Genomic DNA, 22647 nt, shown 5'->3' on the forward strand with positions numbered 1-22647 from the left:
AACAGGTCTTATGGAATACTTACTCTTATTAATCAAGGCATTGAGTTTAAAAATCAGGAGGTTATGTTGCAAGTTTATAGAACTCGATTCAGCCACATCTGGAGTATTGCGTACTGTTCTAGTTGCCCCACTATAGGAAAATGTTGAGGGTTAGGAGATGGTGCAGAAAAAGCTTCCCAGGATGCTTCCTGGTTTCGAGGCAGAGCTATCATGAGAGGCTGGATAAACTTGGATTGTTTTGCCTAGAGTGGGGGAAGCAGAGGGGAGATCTGATAGAAGTTTATAAAATTATGAGAGGCAGGGATAGAGTAGACAGGAATATCTTACACCCAGGTTAGAAATTTCTGATACCAGAGGGCATGCATTGAAGATTGGGGGGCGGGGGGGAGATGGATAGGATCAAAGTGGACGTGAGGGGTAAGTTTTTTACTCAGGGAGCGGTGGATGCCTGGAATGCACTGCCTGGTATGGTGGTGGAGGCAAATACATTAGAGGCTTTTACGAGAAGTTTAGATGGACACATGAATTTGAGGAAGATGGAGGGATATGGACGTGGTGTAGGTAGGATGGATTCATTTTTAGGGATTGTTTGATTTGCTTTTTAGCTGGTTAGGCACAACACTGTGGCCCAAAGGTCCTGTTCCTCTGTTGTACTGTTCTACGTTCTATGTTCTAGGTCACGAACCTTTTTTTTTTGCTTGTCTGCTTTGTCTGGAAGGTTTTCACTAGGAGTTTCAGGAGGTCTGGTATGTCACCAAAGACAGTCACAAATTTCTACAGATGTACCATGGCGAGCATTCTAACCGGCTGCATCACCGTCCGGTGTGGGGAGGGGTGGGGGGAGTGGGCGACTGTGCAGGATCGAGATAAGCTGCAGGAAGTTGTGAACTCAGTCAGATTCATCATGGGCACTAGACTCCCCAGCATTTAGGACATCTTCAAGGAGTGATGCCTCAAAAAGGCAGCATCCATCATCAAGAGGTACAGGACCCTGAAGGCACACACTCAGTGATTCAGGAACAGCTTCTTCCCTCTGCCATCTGATTTCTGAATGGACATTGAACCCATGAACACTACCTCATTACTTTTTTTCCCTCTTTTTTGCACTAATTATTTAACTTTTTTAACTTCTATATAGTTCTTATTGTAATTTACAGTTTTTATTATTATGTATTGCAATGTACTGCTACTATATAAAAACTAATTTTATGACACATGCTGATCAAGTCAAGTCAAGTCACTTTTATTGTCATTTCAACCATAACTGCTGGTACAGTACATAGTAAAAATGAGACAACGTTTAGGTGATACTAAACCTCATTCTGATTCTGATTTTGATTCTGTCTCCCTCTCACCTGCTGTCTCTCTCTACCTGTTTGTCTCTGCCTCTCTCTTTGTGTCACTGCCTCCCTCTCTCTTTCCCTCACTCTGTCTGTCTTCCATCTCCCCCATCCACCCTCACCCACTCACTCTCTCATTCTCTGGTGTTCGGTCTCTCTCTTCCTGCCTCTCGGATGGTCCTTCTCCTTTATTCTCTCTGTCTGTGTGTCAGTCTTTCACCCTCTTTCACATTCTCACTCTCTCTTATTCACACTCACATTCTCTCTCTATCTCTGTGCCTTTCTCTCTGTTTCTGTCTCCTTCCCATTCCCTGTCTCTCACTGTAACTCTGTCTATATGTCTGTCTGTTTTTCATTCTCTCTCCCTCTCCCTGTATTGCTCTTTCCCTCTTTTTCTCACTCTCTCTATTTCTCCTCACTCTCTGTTACTGTATCTGCCTTGTCTGTATATTCCTCTTATTCTCACAATGTCTCTCTCTCTTTCTTTTATTCTTAGACTGTCTGTGTCTCTCTCTCTCTCTCTGTCTGCTTCTCTCTCTGATCGGTAGAACATTGTTGACGACTGATCTGGGGTGAAGACTGTGCCAAAATCTAAGCCCACTTTAGATTTTTTTTAACACTTTTTACAAAGCCTCTTGTCTAATCCTTTTAAGCCGAGCTGATTGGCGGCAATATAATGCAGTTATGTGCTCTGACAGAAGTTGTGAAGTAGCAGAGCATGAAATACTCCTGGCGGGGAAAAAAAAAGCAAATGTGGCTAAAGAAGGGGGGGTGAGAAAAAAAAGCTGTACATATTTTCCTTTTCAGGGGGTTGAAAGAAGATTTCTGTTTTTTCGTCGTATTGTTGTGGTTAGGTTTTTGTGCAGAGTAAGATTTGCCTTCCCTGGGTTGTAACAAGGGACCAAGAATACAAGAAGCACAGAATTGCAATTTTAGCACTTCCCCGGTGTCTAAAGTGTCAGATGCTTAAATTAAATGCGACGCGTTGCTTTGTTGTAAATGATTGCTGTCTGCTCGTGTGGCAGAGTTCCAGCCGGACTGTATTCTCTGTCCCTGCAGCACCTTACCAGCTGAATGTGCTATGCATGAGAAAGGCAGACCATTTCTAGCCTTTGTTTTGTTGATCTAAATTTGTTTTGTTGATTTAAATTTGTTGATCTAAATTTAAGCTGAAACATTTGTCTTTGCCCTGGCCTCTTGTGTTTGGCATACCGATTGCTTTAATCTTTGGTTTTCACTGAAAGTCACGGCAACCCTGCAACTCATGTTCTCAGTTCTCAGTATTATTTATTTGCTTTTTTTTTTGTTGCATTTGCGCAATTTGTGTCCTTCTGCAAAAACGTTGGTTGGCAGTCTTTGTAGGTCCTCATTGATTCCATTATATCTCTTTGCTCTACCGTGAATGCCTGCAAGGAAATGAATCTCAGGGTAGCATTTGGTGACATATACATGCTTTGAGAATAAATTTATTTTGAACTTTGATCAGACTGATGCAGTAGGACAGTCATTTTGTATGTGGTACAGTAGTGTAGTGGTTAGCATAACACTTTACGGTACAGGTGACTGGGGTTCAATTCCCAACGCTGCCTGCAAAGTGTTTTTTCTTTCTACCTGTGATTGCATGGGTTTCCTCCTGGTGCTCCGGTTTTCTCCCTCAGTCCAAAGACATACTAGTTGGTAGATTAGTTGGTCATTGTAAGTTGTCCCATGATTAGGCTAGGATTAAATCAGGGAATTGTGACACAGCTCAAGGGGCCGGAAGGGTCTAATCTAAATAAATACACAGATAAATTGATCGATAGAAAAGATGAACTACAATAGTGCCAGGAACATAAGAAATTTGCATCAAAAACCAAACCTATACCCTGCTTGTCCAGACTTCTGCAGTAATATCAGTAAAAACACTGACTCTCCATTAACTTTCAACCGCGGTGGCAATCTTGTCGACACAAGCATTTTAAGGAAGTCAGTTTAGCAAGGTATTGCTGCTACAAAATGCAAATAACACTGGGTTCCCTTTAATTATTGCAAAATATTTATTCACTCGATATCAGTTTTAAACTCTTTTGGATCATCTTGGTAGGTCGGAATAATTGTCCATTGTAAATAGACTCTAGTGTGTAGGTGAGGCGTAGAATTTGGGAGAAGTTGGGAAAGAGAGAAGAATCAAAAAATGGGATAAATCCAGGAAAATTGTAAATGGGCAGTGCAGACACAATGGGCCAAATGGCCTGCTGCCCTGCTGTATAACTCAATGACAGTTGCTGTAAGACCTGGCCAAAAATCAAAGTCAAGCTTATTGTCTTCTGCACAAGTACACATAATGAAAAACTTAGTTGCAACACAAATTGTTGGGTTGTGGAATTAGGATGGAGGTGTAACAATAAGAGCAGAAGTCAGGAGGAGGATAGGCCATAGGCCATGAGGCCTCATCTGCTTCCAATCCCCTTAGCCCTCATTTCCCTGATCTTTCAACAATTGATCTATTTTCTCCTTAACTGCCCAATGATCCAGCCTCTGCGATCCTCCGGAATAGAGAATTCCAGAGATTCAGCATCCTCTGGTGCGGAGGCACCAACGTACAGGATTGGTCAAAGCTGTGGAGGGTTGCCATCTCCATCATGGGCATTAGCCTTCTCAGTATCTAGGGCATCTTCATAAGGTGGTCCCTCAAAAAGGCAGCATCCATCATTAAGGACCCATCCCCCAGGGCATGCTCTCTTCGTATCACTACCATCAAAGAGGGGGTACAGCAGTCTGAAGATACACTCTCAACATTTTAGGATCAGCTTCTTCTCCTCCACCATGTCTTCCCAATGGGAAATGAACTAACCCGTGAACACTACCTCGTTATTTTTGCTCTTTTTTTTACATTACTTACTTAATTTAATTTTTAATATGTACAGTGGATTCCGATTAACTGGGACACATTTGGAGCAGAACATTTTGCCCCAATTAGCCAGAGCTTCATGGAAACAGTTAAAAGATATAAAAAAGACAAACTATGTAACAAGTTATGTATTTAAATGAAATACAGAACAAATTAGAACACTACCAATACTACTACAGTACTATAAAACTATGATTTAGTTCCTAATAGTTACTGATAGGGGAATTCTTCTGCCGTGTTTTTTTTTGATTGACTGTAAATGAACAAAATCTTTGCAGATAAAGGCATACCTTCATATACAGTAATACTTCGGATGATTGCGTCTTCCAAATCTTCATTTTTTATTATAACATTCGAAACGGTTGTAAATATCTTCAAATTTTTTTTTGTAATTCCTAACTTGTTGCCGAAGGAGATTCAGTCCTGGCTGCTCCTGGCATCTCCAAGCCTGAACGCTCGAAACCGCAGTGAGCAAAGCAGATCCAGTTTGCCGTGCTGCTTATCTCTCGCCAACTATCTGTGACATAATCACAGCTTTTTGAGCACAAACACACGCAACTGATGCTATTTAAAAACAGATTGCCCTAAGCGTGGTGCAATGTCTAATGGCCACGCAAGTGCACGGGGCGCTGGTTTGAAGTTGTCTGGCAAATTCCAAGTAATCGAAGGGGATCCCAGCAACCAGCACCTGTAGATTTTCTCTTATTGGCTATTTTCTCGATTTAGTTATTGTTATTTATAGGTTGTCCCAAATAAGCGGCTGCCTGATTAATCTAAAAGCCGATGATCGCGTTTTCCCATGGTGGTCCTTGAAGCTGTGGAGAAATAGACTCAAGAGATCCTGTAGATGCTGGAAATCCAGAGTAACACACACAAAATGCTGGAGGGACCCAGCAGGTCAGGCAGCACCCAAGGAGAGGAATAAAAAGTTGATGTTTCAGGCCGACACACTTAATCAGGAGGAATAGACTTATCTGGCAAAGTAAACAGATGTGTGTTCTGCTGGCAATTAGAGAAGATGAAAATAGGATATGGTGACCATGGCAACCATACCTCCACAGTATTGTAATGAATGGCATCGAAAGCTCAGTAAGACTAATATGAAAGACCGATTTACTAATAATTGGAGAGAGAGAGAGGAAACTAGTTGTAGGAGTGAAAGTATGTTGAATTTTTGAGTTTAATAATGTTGTGGGTGTTCATTCATATACAGAGGTGAGCATTTGTAACCCAGAGGTGGCTCGTATTATAATCTGACCTGGAGCCCTGAGTTATCATAACTTGGAGCCAAGCCCTAAACCAACCAGCACCTGGATTAATGCTTGCACCTCAGCTGTGTCCAATCCAGATCTACAAGATGACTCTGACATGGAGACTGGCTGTAACATTTCCAGGTTACTGTAGACGTGAGGGTGAAGTGGGAATGCAGCCCACGAGGAGGACGCAGAGCTGTCATCAAAAATGACAGCAGGGACAGGCAAGATGAGTGGGCAATAAGTGGCAGATGGAGAATGATGTGAAAATGTGAAGTTTCCATTTTGAGATGAAAGAACTGTGGAAAAAAAAGTAAGTATTTTTGAATAGTGAGCCAATAAGAAGTGTTAGTTTTCCGAAGGAACATTTATTCAGGGCAATAAGCATTGATGGCAAGGCCATCATTTACTGCCCTTCTTTAGTTGCTAAATTACCCTCTTGGGCCACTTGTGAAGGTGCTGCCATAGCACTGTCAAGCAGGGAGTCAGAGGACTTAAAACCTTTGACGATGAATGAATGGTGATATTTTTCTTTGGACTAGAAGCTATTGGATGTGGTCTTTCCATAGACCAAGAGACCATAAGGTATAAGAACAGAATTAGGCCATTCAGCCCATCAAGTCTGCTCTGCCATTCAATCATGGATTTTTTTTTTCTCAGCGTTCTCTCAGCTTCTCCCCTTAGTCCTTAATATCTTTACCGATCAAAAACCTATCAATCTTTGCCTTATATACACTCATTGACTTGGCCTGCGAAGTTCTATCTGGAAAGGAGCACTAACATCTCACTTGCCTTCCTCAATCTCCAAGTTAACCTTTAAAGTTCAAAGTTCAAAGTCAATTTTATTATCAGAGTACATGTATGTCACCTCATATAGGATTCCCAAGTCCCTTTGCACTTCTCTTCTCTGAACTCAGAAAATAGTCTACGTCTTTATTCTTCCTGTCAAAGTGCATAGATGGACAGACTCATGGGAGGGGAGGCTGGAATCTGTGATGTGCCGAGATGTGCCCACAACTCTGTGGTTTTTGCAGTGAGTTGCTTTTGTATGTGATACTCCCCGTAGTACCAGGTAAAAGCTATATCCTGCAAACTTCAGCCTCCTGAACCAGCATGGATAACTTCACTCACCTCAACTCCAAACTGATTCCACAACCTACACAAACATCTCGGCGCGTGCCCTGATAAATTTTCACTCAGCCATCTTTGAGAGTGTCATGGCCACCACCGTCGCCGTTTGGTTTTCCACGGCCTCCTCCGTCTCCAAGTCCAGGTTGCAGCCAGTGGTCCACTCAGTGGAGAAGACCATTTGCCGCCTGCTACCAACATTAAAAGACCTGTCCCTCTCCAGACCAAAGAAAACCCTCGCAGTCACCTGTTCACCAAATTGCTATCAGGGAGGCGCTACATCGCCAGGACTACACGTCATCGCCAAAGCTTCTTTCCTGTAGCTGTCCACCTTCTCAACAAGACTCACTCAGGTGTAATATCCTCGCTGTCCCTGCACAACATCTGTTAAATGTTCCTTCCTGCTCTCCTTGTTCTGTTGATAATTATTGAGTCTGTTCATATGTTCGCATTTATATAAGTTTGATTATCGATGTTGGTGCATGTGGCCATTCTGCTAATTGTTGATCGCTCATGGTTGTTTGCACCATTGTATTGTAAATTGGTGGTTGCTCTTGCATTGTCTGTTATGGTATCGCCCTGTGTTCTATGCTTGGCACCGATCCACAATCAATTCTGGTGCGTTTCACACACTGGCAATAAAGAGATTCTGATTCTGAAACTCACTTTCAGGGACTCTACAACTCACGTTCTCAGTATTATTGTTTTTTTATATTTGCACGATTTGTCTTCTTTTGCACATTGGTTGTCTGCCTGTTTTTCATAAATCCCATTGTATTTTTTTTTTAATTTGCCTGTAAATGCCTCCAAGGTGGTATATGGTTTCACTGACATATGCTAAGTACAGTGCAGTGTCTAACAACCACACAAGTGCATTGCGACTGATGCTAGTTAGAAACTGTTTAGCAACGGCCTCCTGTCTTAATTAAGCGGCATATTGTCCTAAATAAGTGAAGGGAATCCCAGTTAGTTTCTTGATTAGTTTTTGTTCTCTAAGAGTTGTCCCAAATAAGCAGCTGCCCTGATTAACCAGAATCCAGGAAGCCTGGAGACTGGGCATGAGATCGTGACCGACTCCGTTTCCCACTGATTAAAGCACTGCGGAAGATTGAAATTATCAAGCGAGTGTTGGGGGCTAGCGGGTATTCAGTTCCGTCTACCAGCTTCTTGTTCGCGGTTGCCAGAGGAAGGTGTCTGCCTGTGACAGTCTCTCTCTCTCTCCCTTTCGCTCACAGCTGCCAGAAAAAGGTGTCTGGTGTGACGGTTTCTCTTTCCCTCTCACTCACTGCTCCCGAATGAAGCAGCGAATCGACGCTGCCAGAGTCCTGGGATCTGGGCCTGGTTTGATCTACTTGGTTTGTGGTCGGACTCTGTCGTTCACGCTATGATGTGTTTCTGGTTTCTGGTCGCTCCTTTTCTCTTGTTGCTATTTCGGGTGGCTTTGCATCGGGGCGGCCTACAGATAACGAATACTGAGCTGAAACAGATATGTCTGGACTCTTTCAGTTTTGCATTTCATATTCTGTGTTTTCCGCTTGCTTTTTTTTACCATTGCCGTTTGCGTGATTTGTTCCTTGCGCCTGGAGATGGGGGTTCGATGATTTTCTTTCGACGGGTTTCATGGTTTTTCCTTTGTTTCGTGGGGAAGACGGATCTCAGGGTTGTAACTTGCATCTATACTTTGATAATAAATGTACTTTGAATATTTGAACCCACTGAACTAACATTGATATTAAAGCAGAGACGACTATCTGGAGTAGCAACTAATCTGGTGGAGGAGCTCAGCAGGTCGAGCAGCATCTGTAGGGGGGATGGAATTGTCAACGTCTTGGATCGAAACTCTGCATCAGGACTAATGCTGATCCGGTTTCATCCCCGAAACTTCAACAATTCCTTCCCTCCCGCAGATGTGGCCCAACAAACTGAGCTCCGCCAGTAGGTTCTAACTCTGCAGTCTGTTGTGGCAGGCAAGCATGTGCAGTTAGTTCAAAGTTAAATTCTAAGTAAATTTTATTATCGAAGTACAAATATGTCACCATATACAACCCTGAGATTAATTTTCCTGTGGGCACACTCAGCAAATCTATAGAATAGTAACTGTAACAGGATCGATGAAAGATCAACCAGAGTGCAGAAGACAACAAAATGCGCAAATGCAAATATATCGATAACAAGAACATGAGATAACAAGATAAAGTGTCCTTAAGGTGAGATCATTGGTTGTGGGAACATCTCAAAGGATGGGCAAGTAAGTGTAATTATCCCCTTTGTTCAAGAGCCTGATGGTTGAGGAGTAATAACTTTTCTTGAACCTGATGGTGCAAGTTCTGAGGATCTTGTACCTTCTACCTGATGGCAGCAGCGAGAAGAGAGCAGGACCCGGGTGTTGGGGGTCTCTGATGATGGATTCTGCTTTCCTACAGCACGTTTCATGTAGATGCGCTCAATGGTTGGGAGGGCGTTACCTGTGATGTACTGGGCCGAATCCACTACCTTTTGTAGGATTTTCTGTTCAAAGGCATTAGTGTTTCCAAACCAGGCCATGATGCAGCCAGTCTGTACATTCTCATAATTACCAGGGTCTCAGTAAATGGAAGTGACTTTAGCAGTCATTACTCAGTCAGACCAGGCAGAGTTGAGGGGCAGCAGGAATCGGCTCGGCACATAAACACCAGAGATCCTGCAAATCAAAATTCAAAGTACATTTATTATGTACTGATGGAGCTCGTCAGCCTGGGAAGGCAGTCCATCTAAGAGAGGGAAAACTCTGATTTCAAACCTCTGCTGCCGTGCGGCCATACCCACTCATGGGAAAGGCTTTGGGAGTAAACCCTGAGGACAAATCCGGAGCTGGAGTCCCTAAGACAGTCCGATGTTGCCTTCAACCTCGTTCCGGCAACTCCTGTGACATCACTGCTGCCAAGCTATATTGGCCTTTGCCCTTCCCTTGGACAACATCGGTGTCATGGAGAGGGGAAGACCTGCAGCTTGGGCAACTGCCGGTCTCCCATACAACCCTGCCCAGGCCTGTGCCCTGGAGAAGACTTTCCAGGCACAGGTCCATGGTCTCATGAGTCTAATGGATGCCATACATACATATATATATATATATATATATATATGTGTTATACACCCTTGAGATTTGTCTGCTTCTAGGCAGCCACAACACAAAGAAACCCAAAAGAACCCATTTTTAAAAAGACCATTGAATACTCAATGTGCAGAGGATAAAAAAAAAACAAATTGTGCAAACTATAAAAGTAAGCAAATAGCATTCAGAACAAAAGTGAGTCCATAGACCCAAAGCTCGAAGCAGCCGGAGCAGGCCACAGCCTCAGCCTCAGTTCAGTGCAGAGTGGAGAAAATGTCATGAAACCCTCCAGAGTAACATACACATGATGCTAGCTGAACTCAGAAAGTCTCGCAGTATCTATGCAGTGGAATAAATAGCCAGCTTTACAGATTTAGACCCGTTATCAGGACTGTAAAGGAAAGGGAAAGAAGATGAAATAAGAAGGTGGAAGAGGGGAAACAAAGAAAAGTATGTGGACACGGGTTTTGGGGGGGGGTGGCAGCAGCGGGATGAAGCAATGACAGTCAACAGTCCCCGACAATCCACCTCCCCACCCCACCATCTTGTAATGACTGCTCCCCACTTTGTTTCCAATCCTGACGAAGGAGCTCAGCCTGAAAGGTCAACTGTTCATTCATCTCCATAGATGCTGCCTGACCTGTTGAGTTGTTCCAGTATTTTATGTGTGGTCCCTGGACTTAACACACTCCCACCCTGCAGCATGTTGGATGATGTATAAACGTGCTCAAATTGGGAATGGTCAAAGTTAGTCACGGAACACAAGCCATTAAATTTAGTAAAAGAAGCAGGCAAGATTTTAGCCTTGTTTGTGGACTTTGGATTCAATCAAGAACAAAGTGAATTTTGAAGAGTGAGGATGAGTCAGCTGCAAACAAGTACTCAGTCAAAACAGGAGCAGTGGCCAAATTGTGGACAGATCAATCTACTTGCAGTTACTGTTTGTTCCAGCATGTTTACTGTATTCAGTTTGATGCTGAAATCTATGTGTTTCTGTCTGCTTCCTGTTGACAGTCTCAGCTGAGTGTAATATCAAGGACTGGTTAAGGTCACAGTGACTGCATTCCATTCAGATAGGCAGAGGGCATCTGGGTTGGGTGGGACTACAGCTTGAGGTCTTCAGTAAGGGTGAAAGGTGAAAAGATTGAAGGGAGACTTCTTCATTCAGACGATTGTGAGTGTGTGGTACGAGTTACTGGCACAAGTGGTGCATGCGAGCTCATTTCAACGTTTAAGAGGACTTTGGATAGATACATGGATATTGGGGGTATGGAGGGTTATGATCCTGGCGCAGGTCAACGGGAGAAGGCAGTTTAAATGGAATGGCATGGACTAGATGGACCAAAGGGCCTGTTTCTGTGCTGTATTTTTCTATGACTCTATGTATCTTGTTAATGAAACAAACAGGTACTTTTGCCACTGGTACGTTGGTCCTTGCGTACTACAGTTTATACCTCTGAATTGCTGTGTTTTCTTCTCTCTGTTAAAAATATCATAAAATATTGTTGCTTGCCTGGAGGTTCATTCTGGCCAGTAGAATGTGCACTCTTTATAAGTGGCCTCTGGGTGTACAGTGGTGGTCATCTGCTATAGCCCATCCAATTCAAGGTTTGGCGTGTTGTGCATTCAGAGAAGCTCCTCTGCACACCAGTGTTGTAACACATGGTTATTTGAGTTACTGTCTCCTTAAACCGGTTTAGCCATTCTCCTCTGACCTCTCTCACCAACAAGGCATTTTCGCCCACAGAACTGCTGCTTGCTTTTTTGTCACTCGCACCATTCTCTGTAAATTCTGGAGACTGTTGTGCATGAAAATCCCAGGAGATAAACCGTTTCTGAGATACTTAAACCAACTATCATTCCCTGGTCAAAAAGTCATTTTAATCACTTTTCTTTCCCATTCTGAACAAGAACTGAACTTCTTGACCATATCTGTATACTTCTATGCCTTGAGTTGCTGCCACATAATTGGCTGATTAGATATTTGCCTTTATGGCCAGTTGTACAGGAGTACGTAATTAAGTGCCCACAGAATGTATGTATCACACAGTCTCACCAGCATTTTGTGCTTTATGTTTGAAATCTGTTCCATTTGAGGCTTTGAATAAATTAATGGGATGTACAATGCACTGATATTAATACATACTGTGTCTTGTAAAAGTGTTCAGCCCCCAGCTCTTTGTTCACATAAATGAGTATTACAACCAGGGATTTTGATCAATTTAACAGAGAATTTCTATTTGCGAATCACATGCTCCTTTTTTCATAGTCGAGCCTAAAAACCAAGGGAAATTGCAAAGCACAAAAACTAAAAATTCAAAAACTGAAATGTCAGTCCCCCCCTTTGCTCAGTGCTTAGTTGAACCACCTGTCGCAGCTATTACAGCCAGTAGTCTTTTTGGATAATTCTTTATTAGCTTTCACATTCCTCCTTGCTAAATTGCTCAAGTTGTGCCAGGTTAGTTGGAGAGCGGTTGTGAACAGCGATCTTAAGGTTTTGCCAGAGATAGTCAATCAGGAGTCTTACTGAGTCACTCAAGGACATAAATTTTCTTCATTTGAAGCCACTCCGTGGTTGCTCTGGCAGTGTGCTTTGGGTTGTTGTCTTGTTGAATGACGAGCTTCCGCCCCAGTTTAAGCTTTCTAGCAGAGGCTAGCAGGTTTTTATCCAGGATCTCTGTATTCAGCAGCATTCATTTTCCCATCAATCCTGACCAGATTTCATCCCTTCTGCTGAAAAGCATCCCCATAGCTGATGCTACCTCCACCATACTTTACAGTAGAGATGGTGTTACCTGGCGGATGCACAATATTAGATTTCCACCACACCAACCACTTTGTGTTGAGGCCATAAAGTGCTGCTTTAGTCTCAAACAACCATAAGACCTTCATCCACATCTTTACAGTATCTTCTACGCGACATTTGCAAATTCTCACGGGCAAGGATATGCTTTTATTTAGTTAGTGCTGCTTCATTGCCACTCTTCCATAAATACCCTTTTTTGTGCAGGGCCTCAGAGAGTGTGGAGTCATGAATTCATCTCCAGTTGCAGCCACTGACTTCTGCAGTTCACTCAAAGTGACTGTTGGCATTACAAGTGCCATTCTTCTCCGGCAACTAAGTTTAGAGAGAGGGCCTGATCTTTGCAGTGTGGCTGTGGTTTCATATTTTCCCATTGCACTGAGCTCTGAGGTGTGTTCAGTGCCTTTGAGATGGTCCTGTACTCTTCCCCAGATTTGTGCTTCTCCATTATCATTTCCCTGAATGTTCTTTTGTCTTCATTTTGGTTTGGTCTGTTGAAAACCTACCATACTGTTGGGCCTTATGGAGAGAGGGCATTTATTCTCATGAATTTATTGATCCTCCAATCTTCTACATCAACAAATTGAGTGAGTTGGTAAAGTTATATACAGTAATGCACCTGAGGAAAGTTAGAAGAGTAATTACAAAGCGGATGAGTACTTTTTCAGCCTCACAATTTTGGTTTTTGAATTTTTTCATAAATTGTTGGTATATTTTGGAATTTTAAAAAATTTGACATGATGTTTTGTAGATTAGCTTAAAAATCCTACTTCAGTGTATTTTAAATTTAAAAAATGAGATAGTAAAATATGAAAATAGTTGTGGGGGGCTGAATACATTTTCAAGACACTGCAGCACACTGAGCAGTTTAGACCTGCAGTGGATTCGAGGCATGTATATCTTCAATGTAGGGAAATGGGGATGGGGCTGGATGGCCTCCTCCTGCTCCTACTTCTTCAGCTGGTGGACAACAGAGAGAAAATGTACCAGGAAAATTATGTAAAGTGCACTAGTGTGCGTTTACTCTTCAACTGAAGGGCAAGCATATTAGTTTTAGGAAAGCACCTACTATCTCAAGTTCAGCTTGGATCCAGACAATGATTGTAACTACACCAGACGCAAGAACACATTACAGAATGAGAGTGCTTGATGGCTCCGGGCCTGTTTTTGCTGGAGTGTAGAAAAATGAGGGGTGGTGTTTTTTGAATCTCATTGAAACCTGTCGAAAGGCCTAGATGAAGTGGACATTGATAGGATGTTCCCCATAGTGGGGGAATCCAGGACCAGAGGGCACAGCCTCTAGAATGAAGATGAGGAGGAATTTCTTTTGCCAGAGGGTGGAGGCCAAGTCATTGGGTATATTTCAGAATGGGGTTCAATATCACTGGCATATGTGGTGAGATTTGATAGCTTTGCATCAGCAGTACAATGATAATAGAGAGAGAAAAACAGGTGAATTACAGTAAGTATGTACATATAATTAAACTAAATAAGTAGCGCAAAAATAGGAAATAAAAAAGTAGTGAGGTTGTGTTCGTGGGCTCAGTGTCCATTCAGAAATCTGAAGCTGTTCCTGAATCATTGAGTGTGTACCTCCTTCTTGATGCTAACAATGAGAAGAGGAACAAAGTGGAGGTGGATAGCTTCTTGATTACTTAAGGTGTCAAAGGTTACAGGGAGAAGGTGGGAGTATGGTGTGGAGATAGATAATAAATCATCCATGATGGTATGGCAGAGCAGACTCGATGGGCCAAATGGCCCAATTCTCCACCTATGTCTTATGGTCTTCCTCTCTTTCAATACACTAAGCCCATCTTTTCCACATTTTGCTGCCTGATGTATTTCAGTTTCCTGAGGTAAATCTTTCAAAACCTTCTCTCCTGCCCTCAAGTTCAGTAAGAAACACCTTACTTCCCAAGTAACTTCTCTAACTTCTGTCAATGCCCCTCCTCCCCTTCTTACCCCATCCCTGATATATTTAGTATTTTTGGGGGTTTTTTTGTTTTCTCCCCCCTCCCTTTTTTTCTTTCTCTCTCTGCCCATCACTCTGCCTGTTCTCCATCTCCCTCTGGTGCTCCCCCCACCTTCCTTTCTCCCTACGCCTTCCATCCCATGATCCTTTCCCTTCTCCAGCTCTGTTTCCCTTTTGCCAATCACCTTTCTGGCTCTCAGCTGCACCCCACCCCCTCCGGTCTTCTCCTATCATTTCACATTTTCCTCTTCCCCTCCTACTTTCAAATCTCTTACTATCTTTCCTTTCAGTTAGTCATGACGAAGGGTCTCAGCCCGAAACATCAACAGTGCTTCTCCCTATAGATGCTGCCTGGCCTGCTGCGTTCCACCAGCATTTTGTGTGTGCTGCTTGAATTTCCAGCATCTGCAGATTTCCTCGTGTTTACTTCCCAAGTAACAGTACTTTCCCCTAATGGTTCATTCACCCTGCACGATCATCACAAGAGCACAACAATTAAGCAATTACCTCGAACTTTCATCAGGTCCGACCTTAGTTTTCCTTTACTAATTCTCAATTTCCCTTCCTGAGCATTCGTTAGTCAACGTTTGAAAAGATTCCACGGTGTATGGAAAGTAATTGAAGGAGCTGCTTCCCAATGGGTTTGTCTTGGACTATTTGATGTTGACACTGCTAGCTGAACAGGAGATTGAAATACATCCAGGTCCCTTCGAGCACAAGTCAGGTCAGAGTGTTAAAAGTGCAATCCTCACAAGAGCACTTCCTTTTTCTAACTGTATATCCGTGCCCTATCGACCAAACGTGAGTCCCATATTGCCCACCAAAAACTGATGTCAATACATTCCATTTTACTGGCAGGGTTTTCAAATATACCGATCCGACTGATATGGTGAGTGTGAAGTCAATATTTATAAGCATAGTGCTAACTTAATATTTTCCAGTTTATAAATACCTGTTTGATATACACAAGAGATTCTGCAGGTGCTGGAAATCTTGAGCAACACATACAAAACGCTGGAGGAACTCAGCAAGTCAGGTAGCATCTATGGAGAGAAATAAACAGTCACTGTTTTGGGCTGAGACCCTTCATCAGGACTCCTGAGTTCCTCCAGAATATCAATTTCTCTTTCCGGTAATAAAAAGTTTTTGCCCTCCCCCTCCCTTCTTCCTGTATTCCCCTCTCTGGCGCCTTACCTCTTCTCACCTGTCTGTTAGCTCCCCCTAGGTCTGCTGTTTCATCCAGTGGTGCTAGAAAGTTTGTGAACTCTATAGAATTTCTGCATAAGTATGACCTGAATGTGATCGGATCTTCACAAAAGTCCTAAGACTAGATAAAGAGAACCCAATTAAATAAACAGAAAAAATGTAATGCTTGTTAATTTATTTATTGAGAAAAATGATTCAATATTACTGGTTGTAACTTTAATTTGTTGGGAGGAAAGTCCAAGAGGAATGGTAGAGGTAGGTTTCTAACACAGAGTGGTGGGTGTGTGGAATGTGCTGCCAGGAGAGGTGATAGAGGAAGATAGATTAGGGACGTTTTACAGACCCAGAGGGTAGGATTGGACTGATCTTGTAGTAGATAAAAGATCTGGCACAATATCTTGGACTGAGAGGCCCGTACTGTGCTATACTGTTCTATGTAATGTAATCTAATCCCAAAATGCCAAAAAAGAAGACTTTAAAATCTACACATACAAGCAAGCTGGATGAACTCAGGAGGTCGGGCAGCATCAGTTGAAATGAGCAGTCAATGATTCGGGCCGAGACCCTTCATCAGGACTGAAGAAGGAGGGGGCAGGGGCCCTGTAAAGAAGGTGGGGGGAGGGTGGAAAACCAATCAGAGGAAAGATCAAAGGCTGGGGGAGGGGATAGGCCGGAGAGGTGAAGAAGGAATCTAAGGGGAAAGCACTATGGGTAGTAGAAGTGTTTACTTTAAAATCTACTCATTGAGTGACCATTGAAGTGAGATTGTGTGGATGGTGACTGGAGATACCTTCATTCTCAGTGGTTAATGCATGTAAGCAGATCTCCATCCTGGGCAGGTGATTGGTTAGTTCAGCCAGTACATGGGGAGCTGATGCCAAGAACATTGACCCCACCACCACTAATTTGAATTGTATAATTTAAGTACACATAAAATCTTTGAAGGTATGATCTGGTTTGGGTATTGTACCTAGCCGTGAGATAGCTTGATAAATATTGTTGATTTATTTGATGTTTTGTTCCTATTACAGAGCAAATCATAGAAAAAGATGAAGGTCCTTACTACACACATCTTGGTTCGGGTCCAACTGTGGCCGCTATAAGAGAACTAATGGAAGAAAGGTAGGTTGATAACAAGTCTCAGTCTTTTGATCAGAGGGTGGATGGAAGCCAAGTTGGAAAATTGGTGAGGGAACCCACTCACAACGATTTATGAGTCACCAAGCCATGAGCTGGGAATAGTTCAGTAACTCAAGCAAATGCTCGAGGAAGATGTGCAATGCGTGTATCTAAATGTTTCAAGTTTAATTGTCATTCAACCATGCACCTTTATTCCGCCAAATGAAACATCATTCCTCCAGAGCCAAAGTGCAAAACGCAGGACATAACGCTCAATTACAGGACACAGCATGTGTAGTTATGACTGTCACAAAATAATATTAGCACAAGTCCCTGAGTGGCATGCCCTGAAGATTAACGGTGCTTGGGATGTTGTTCTGGAGTCACATTTCTGCAAGAACAAGCACACAGCAGTTCCTCATCTCGCACTGGGTCAGCCGCAGGTGAAGGCAATCCATTTTGTATTCCAGCCAAGTGAACGCTGGAGGGCTGCGCCAACGGGAGAGCTGGCCTGCAGGCTTATTAGTCAATAAGCCCGATGAGCTACAGATAGGAGTCACCAAATGGAGCTTTAGTACGCTGGAAAGAGCAAAGTGAAAGCTCAGAACAGGAGTATTCCTGGTTATCATGAAATCTGGAAACATAGAAAAGGAAAAAGAAAGTGGTATCTACATTCAAAGAAAATATTGTAGCAATGGAGGAAGATGATTTCATTTCAGATTGCTGGCACCTGCATTTGAGACGTTAAAGGTAACTTTCCTGTGATGCACACTTGTAGCAGTTGTTTTAATGTCAGTAAGGTTGCATGTTGGCAAGGAGGAAGAAGCAGCAGAAAGCCTCCTATTACTCCAAAACATCCCAGTCAATCCCCTCCCTTATGTTGTCATTAAAATCCATATCAACTCTTCTTCTTTCCCTCCCGTCTCTCTTCTCCGTTCTTCCATCTTTCATCTTCCCTCTCCCTAATCTCTACTTCCCTCTCCCATCTCTCTTCTCCCCTCTTCCATTGGGCAGAAGATACAAAAGCCTGAAAGCACGTACCTCCAGGCTCAATGACAGCATCTACCCCACTGTTATCAGACTCTTAAATGGACCTCTTGTATGATAAGATGGAGTCTTGACCTCACAATCTACCTTGTTATGATCTTGTACTGCACTCTTTAAGTACTTTATTCTGCATTGTTTTTGTTTTACCTTATTCTAGCTCAATGCACTGGAATGAATTGGTATGCATAAACATGCACATTACGCTTTTCACCATACATTGGTACTTGTGACAGTAACAAACTAATAACAGTACCTTTCCCCACTGCAAAACAAAAACAATGATACCTATTTTTCCAAGGTAGTTATTTTACCGATAAACACGTAAATAAGAGCCTGAGTTCTCTCACTTTTCCAAAGATATCCAGAAGAATGGAAAGCAAACTCAATGCCAAAAGGTTGATGAACGAGACGTGTCAATTAAGTTTAAAAAGCTTCTTAGGGCTTACAATTGCTTCAGGAATCTTAACAGTACAGAGATAGTAATCATCTTTTGGGAAAGTTGGGACCCCTCCACCTCCTCCCTCTATTCATCATTCTACCAAACCACTATCCAACCCCATTTTCACACCCAATCTCCTTCATACCCCTCTCCTCCACCCCTTCCTCCAATCCTCTCTTCCACCCAATCTCCTTCATCCCCAACTCTCCACCCCCTCCTCCAATCTCCCTCCTCCACACCCAATCCTCTAGCCTCTCACCACATTTGTGTTTATTTCATTGTGCTCATTTCAAATACCTACTTCCATTTTCTTTATTATTTCCCGTCAGGCACAGGTGAGGTGTTTCACTAAATGTTTGGATACTAGGGTGATGCCACAGACCCCTAGGTTAATGGTAGGGGTCCATGACTTTGAAATAGTTTGGGAACTCTGATCTGCTGGGAGACAAGAAAACAAACGCTTAACGGTTTGCGGTTAACCTTGTCTCATGGAACTGTTCAATATTTCGAAAGGTGGACAAAGCACACAGATGAGAGCGCACACAAGAATCACACTCTGTAATCCACCTAAAGTCATAAGCAGGGGTTCCAAACCTTTTTTATGTCATGGACCTAGGATGGGAACCCCTACCACAGAGAGATACGACACCGGTGCAGGTCTCCGACACAGCGGCTGTACTGTCTGTGGTGCTGTGCCAAGAAGGGAAATGTTATTTTATATCTGATATTGGATCTCAGCCCGAACCATTGACTGTCTATTCATTTTCATAGATGCTGCCTGACCTGCTGAGTTCCTGTAGCATTTGTGTTGTTTTGGATTCCCAGCATCTACAGAATTTCTTGTGCTTAAGGATAGGGGGTTCTGATGGTTATCAACTAAGATGCTATCCTTTATCTAAGGAGAGGGCCCAGAAGAGGTTCACGAGAATGATCCCAGGAATGAAAGAGTTAATGCATGTGGAGCGTTTGATGGCTCTGGGCCTGTACTTGCTGGAGTTCAGAAGAATGAGGAGAGAGCTCATTGAAACCTATCAAATATTGAAAGGTCCAGATAGAGTAGACATGGAGAAGATATTTTCAAAGTTAGGGTGGTGGGTGGGGGGGAGGGTCTCAGAATATATACGGACGTTCTTTTTGAACAGAGATGAGGAGGAATTTCTTTAGCCAGATGGTGGTGAATCTGTGGAATTCATTGCCATAGATGGCTGTGGAGGCCAAGTCACTGGGTATATTTAAAGCAGAGGTTGAGAGGATCTTGATTAGTTGGGAGTGGGTAAAAGTTTATGAGAAGAACGCAGGAGAATGTGGTTGGGAAGGATAATATATCAGCCATGGAGGAATATCAGAGCATACTTAATGTGCCAAATTCTACTTCTGTGTCTTATGATCTTACACACAAAACGTGTAAGAAACACTGATTAGACTTGAACAGTGGCCAACTGGCATTCGGCCAGTTGAAAGATCAAAATTTTTGTGAAGAAAAATGTTTGGTAATCCTTTATCATTTAAGTAGGGAGCAGTCCACGCTGTATCACACGCCGAGATCCAAGTAAACAAACAGAAGAGGAATTTTGCTGAAAAACAATTGCTCAGCCATTTATTTTTAGCAGCAGAAGAAATTTTCCATGCCGCTGTGATCAGAGAACTTTTTAAAGTAAAATTTGAAATTATTTAAGAACACGGAACAGTACAGCACAGGAAGAGGCCATTCAGCCCATAGTGTTGTGCTGAACTAGCTCAAAGCAAATCAAATTTATGATCCATGTAGGGACCAATGACGTGGGTAGGATGAGTGAGGGGGTCCTGCGTAGGGAGTTCAGGGAGTTAAGTGCGAAGCTGAAGAGCAGGACCTCCAGGGTAACAATCTCAGGATTGCTACCTGTGCCACGTGCGAGTGAGGCAAGGAACAGAAGGATTATAAAGATTAATACGTGGCTGAGAGGGAGGGCTTCAGGTTTGTAGATAATTGGGCTTTGTTCCAGGGAAGGTGGGATCTGTTCCGAAGGGACGGTTTACACCTGAACTGGAGCGGTACTAACATTCTTGCAGGGAAGTTTGCTAGTGCTTCTTGGGGGGGTTTAAACTAAATTTGTGGGGGCAGGGATCCAGAATGTGAGAGAGGATAGCAAGAGGAAGAATAAAGGACAGGTGGGGACTACACGGTTCTGGAATATTAAGTGTGTAGTAGAGGAAGGTGGGGCGGAACAAGTGATAAGGAGGACTCGTGTACAGAGGGATGGTCTGACGGAACATGGAGTTAAATGTGTTGCAAGAATAAGTAAATGTAGGAAGGACAACAAAACTCTAGGGGCATATAGCCCGATGGGAGTTCGGGGAGCTGGGTTAAGCACAATAGGCAGCGATTCAAACAGAGAGAGCGGAGAAATGGGCTAAAAACTCTATATCTGAATGCACGAAGTGTCAGAAATAAGGCAGATGAGCTTGAAGCCCAGGTGCGAATGGGTAACTATGATGTTGTTGGGATAATGGAGACATGGCTGCAGGAAGATCAGACCTGAGAAATGAATGTACAAGGGTATACATGCAATCATAGGGACAGAAATGTGGGCAGAGGGGGTGGGGTGGCCCTGTTGGTGAGGAATGAGATTCAGTCCTTTGCAAGGGGGGACATAGGGTCAGGAGAAGTAGAGTCTGTGTGGATAGAACTGAGGAACAGTAAGGGCAAAAGGACCCAAATGGGTGTTGTCTACAGGCCACCAAACAGTAGCATGGATATTGGGTGCAAGTTGAATAGGGAGTTAACATTGGCATGTGGCAAAGGTAATGTCGCAGTAGTTATGGGGGATTTCAACATGCAGGTGAACTGGGAGAATCAGGTTGGTGCTGGACCACAGGATAGGGAGTTTGTAGAGTGCCTACGGGATGCATTCTTGGAACAGCTTGTACAGGAGCCGGCCAGGGACAAGACTATTCTGGATTTAGTGTTATGTAATGAACAGAATTTGATAAGCGATCTCGCAGTAAAGGAGCCATTAGGAGGTAGTGATCACAATATGATAAGTTTTTATCTGCAATTTGAGAAGGATAATGGCAGATCGGAGGTGTCAGTGTTGCAGTTGAACAGGGGAAACTATGGAGCCATTAGGGAGGAGCTGGCCAAAGTTGACTGGACGGATAACCTAGCAGAAAAGACAGTGGAACAGCAATGGCAGGTATTCTTGGGAATAATGCACAAGGTGCAAAATCAGTTCATCCCCCAGAGAAGGAAGGATTCAAAGGGGGGAAAGGGGCCACAGTGGTTGACAAAGGAAGTCAGAGATTGCATAGCATTAAAAAAAAGGAAATATGACAGAGCTAAGGTGAGTGGGAGGACAGATGATTGGGAAGTTTTTAAGGAACAACAGAACTTAACTAAAAAGACAATACGGGGAGAAAAAATGAGGTACGAACGCAAGCTAGCCAGGAATATAAAGGAAGATAGCAAAAGCTTTTTTAGGTATATGAAGAGAAAGAAGATAGTTAAGAACAACATTGGGCCCTTGAAGAATGAATTGGGTGAAATTGTTATGGGAAACAGAGAAATGGCAGAAGAATTTAATGAGTACTTTAGATCTGTTTTCACTAAGGAAGACACAAGTAATCTCCCAGATGTATGGATGGGCCAAGGACATAGAGTAACAGAGGAAATGAAACAGATTGACATTCGGAAGGAAACGGTGATGAGAAGACTGATGGGACTGAAGGCTGACAAATCCCCAGGTCCAGATGGTCTGCACCCTAGGGTACTAAAGGAGGTGGCCCTGGAAATTGCGGATGCATTGGTAATCATTTTCCAATGTTCCTTAGATTCAGGATCAGTCCCTGAGGATTGGAGAATGGCTAATGTTATCCCACTTTTTAAGAAAGGAGGGAGGGAGAAAACAGAGAACTATCGACCTGTCAGCCTGACATCGGTGGTGGGAAAGATGCTAGAGTCCATTATTAAGGATGAAATAGTGGCATATCTAGATAGCAGTGATAGGATTGGGCCGAGCCAGCATGGATTTACCAAGGGTAAATCATGCTTGACTAATCTGTTGGAGTTTTTCGAGGATGTAACCAGGAAGTTAGACGGGGGAGATCCAGTGGATGTAGTGTACCTCGATTTTCAGAAGGCATTTGATAAGGTCCCACATAGAAGATTGGTGGGTAAAATCAAAGCTCAGGGCATCAGGGGGAAGGCATTGACATGGATAGAAAACTGGTTGGCAGATAGAAAACAAGGGTAGCGGTGAATGGGTGTTTCTCAGAATGGCAGGTGGCGACTAGTGGGGTGCCACAGGGCTCGGTATTGGGACCACAGCTGTTTACCATTTACGTTAATGATTTGGATGAAGGCATAGAAAATAACATCAGCAA

At 43.1% G+C, this 22647-nt stretch overlaps 1 protein-coding gene across 7 annotated transcripts in view; it reads left to right on the top strand.

Moving 5' to 3' along the window:
• The window catches only part of tet3 (tet methylcytosine dioxygenase 3), a 329399-nt gene that overhangs the window by 242497 nt on the left and 64255 nt on the right, over positions 1-22647 (top strand). For all 7 annotated transcript variants that reach the window (XM_073059934.1, XM_073059969.1, XM_073059956.1 and 4 more), the window contains one exon: positions 16715-16805. In XM_073059934.1, coding sequence (XP_072916035.1) covers positions 16715-16805 — 91 coding nt within the window. The remainder of the gene's footprint in view (positions 1-16714; positions 16806-22647) is intronic.

The sequence above is a fragment of the Hemitrygon akajei genome, chromosome 1 (genome assembly GCF_048418815.1).
Source record: "Hemitrygon akajei chromosome 1, sHemAka1.3, whole genome shotgun sequence".
In the NCBI taxonomy this organism is placed as follows: domain Eukaryota; kingdom Metazoa; phylum Chordata; class Chondrichthyes; order Myliobatiformes; family Dasyatidae; genus Hemitrygon; species Hemitrygon akajei.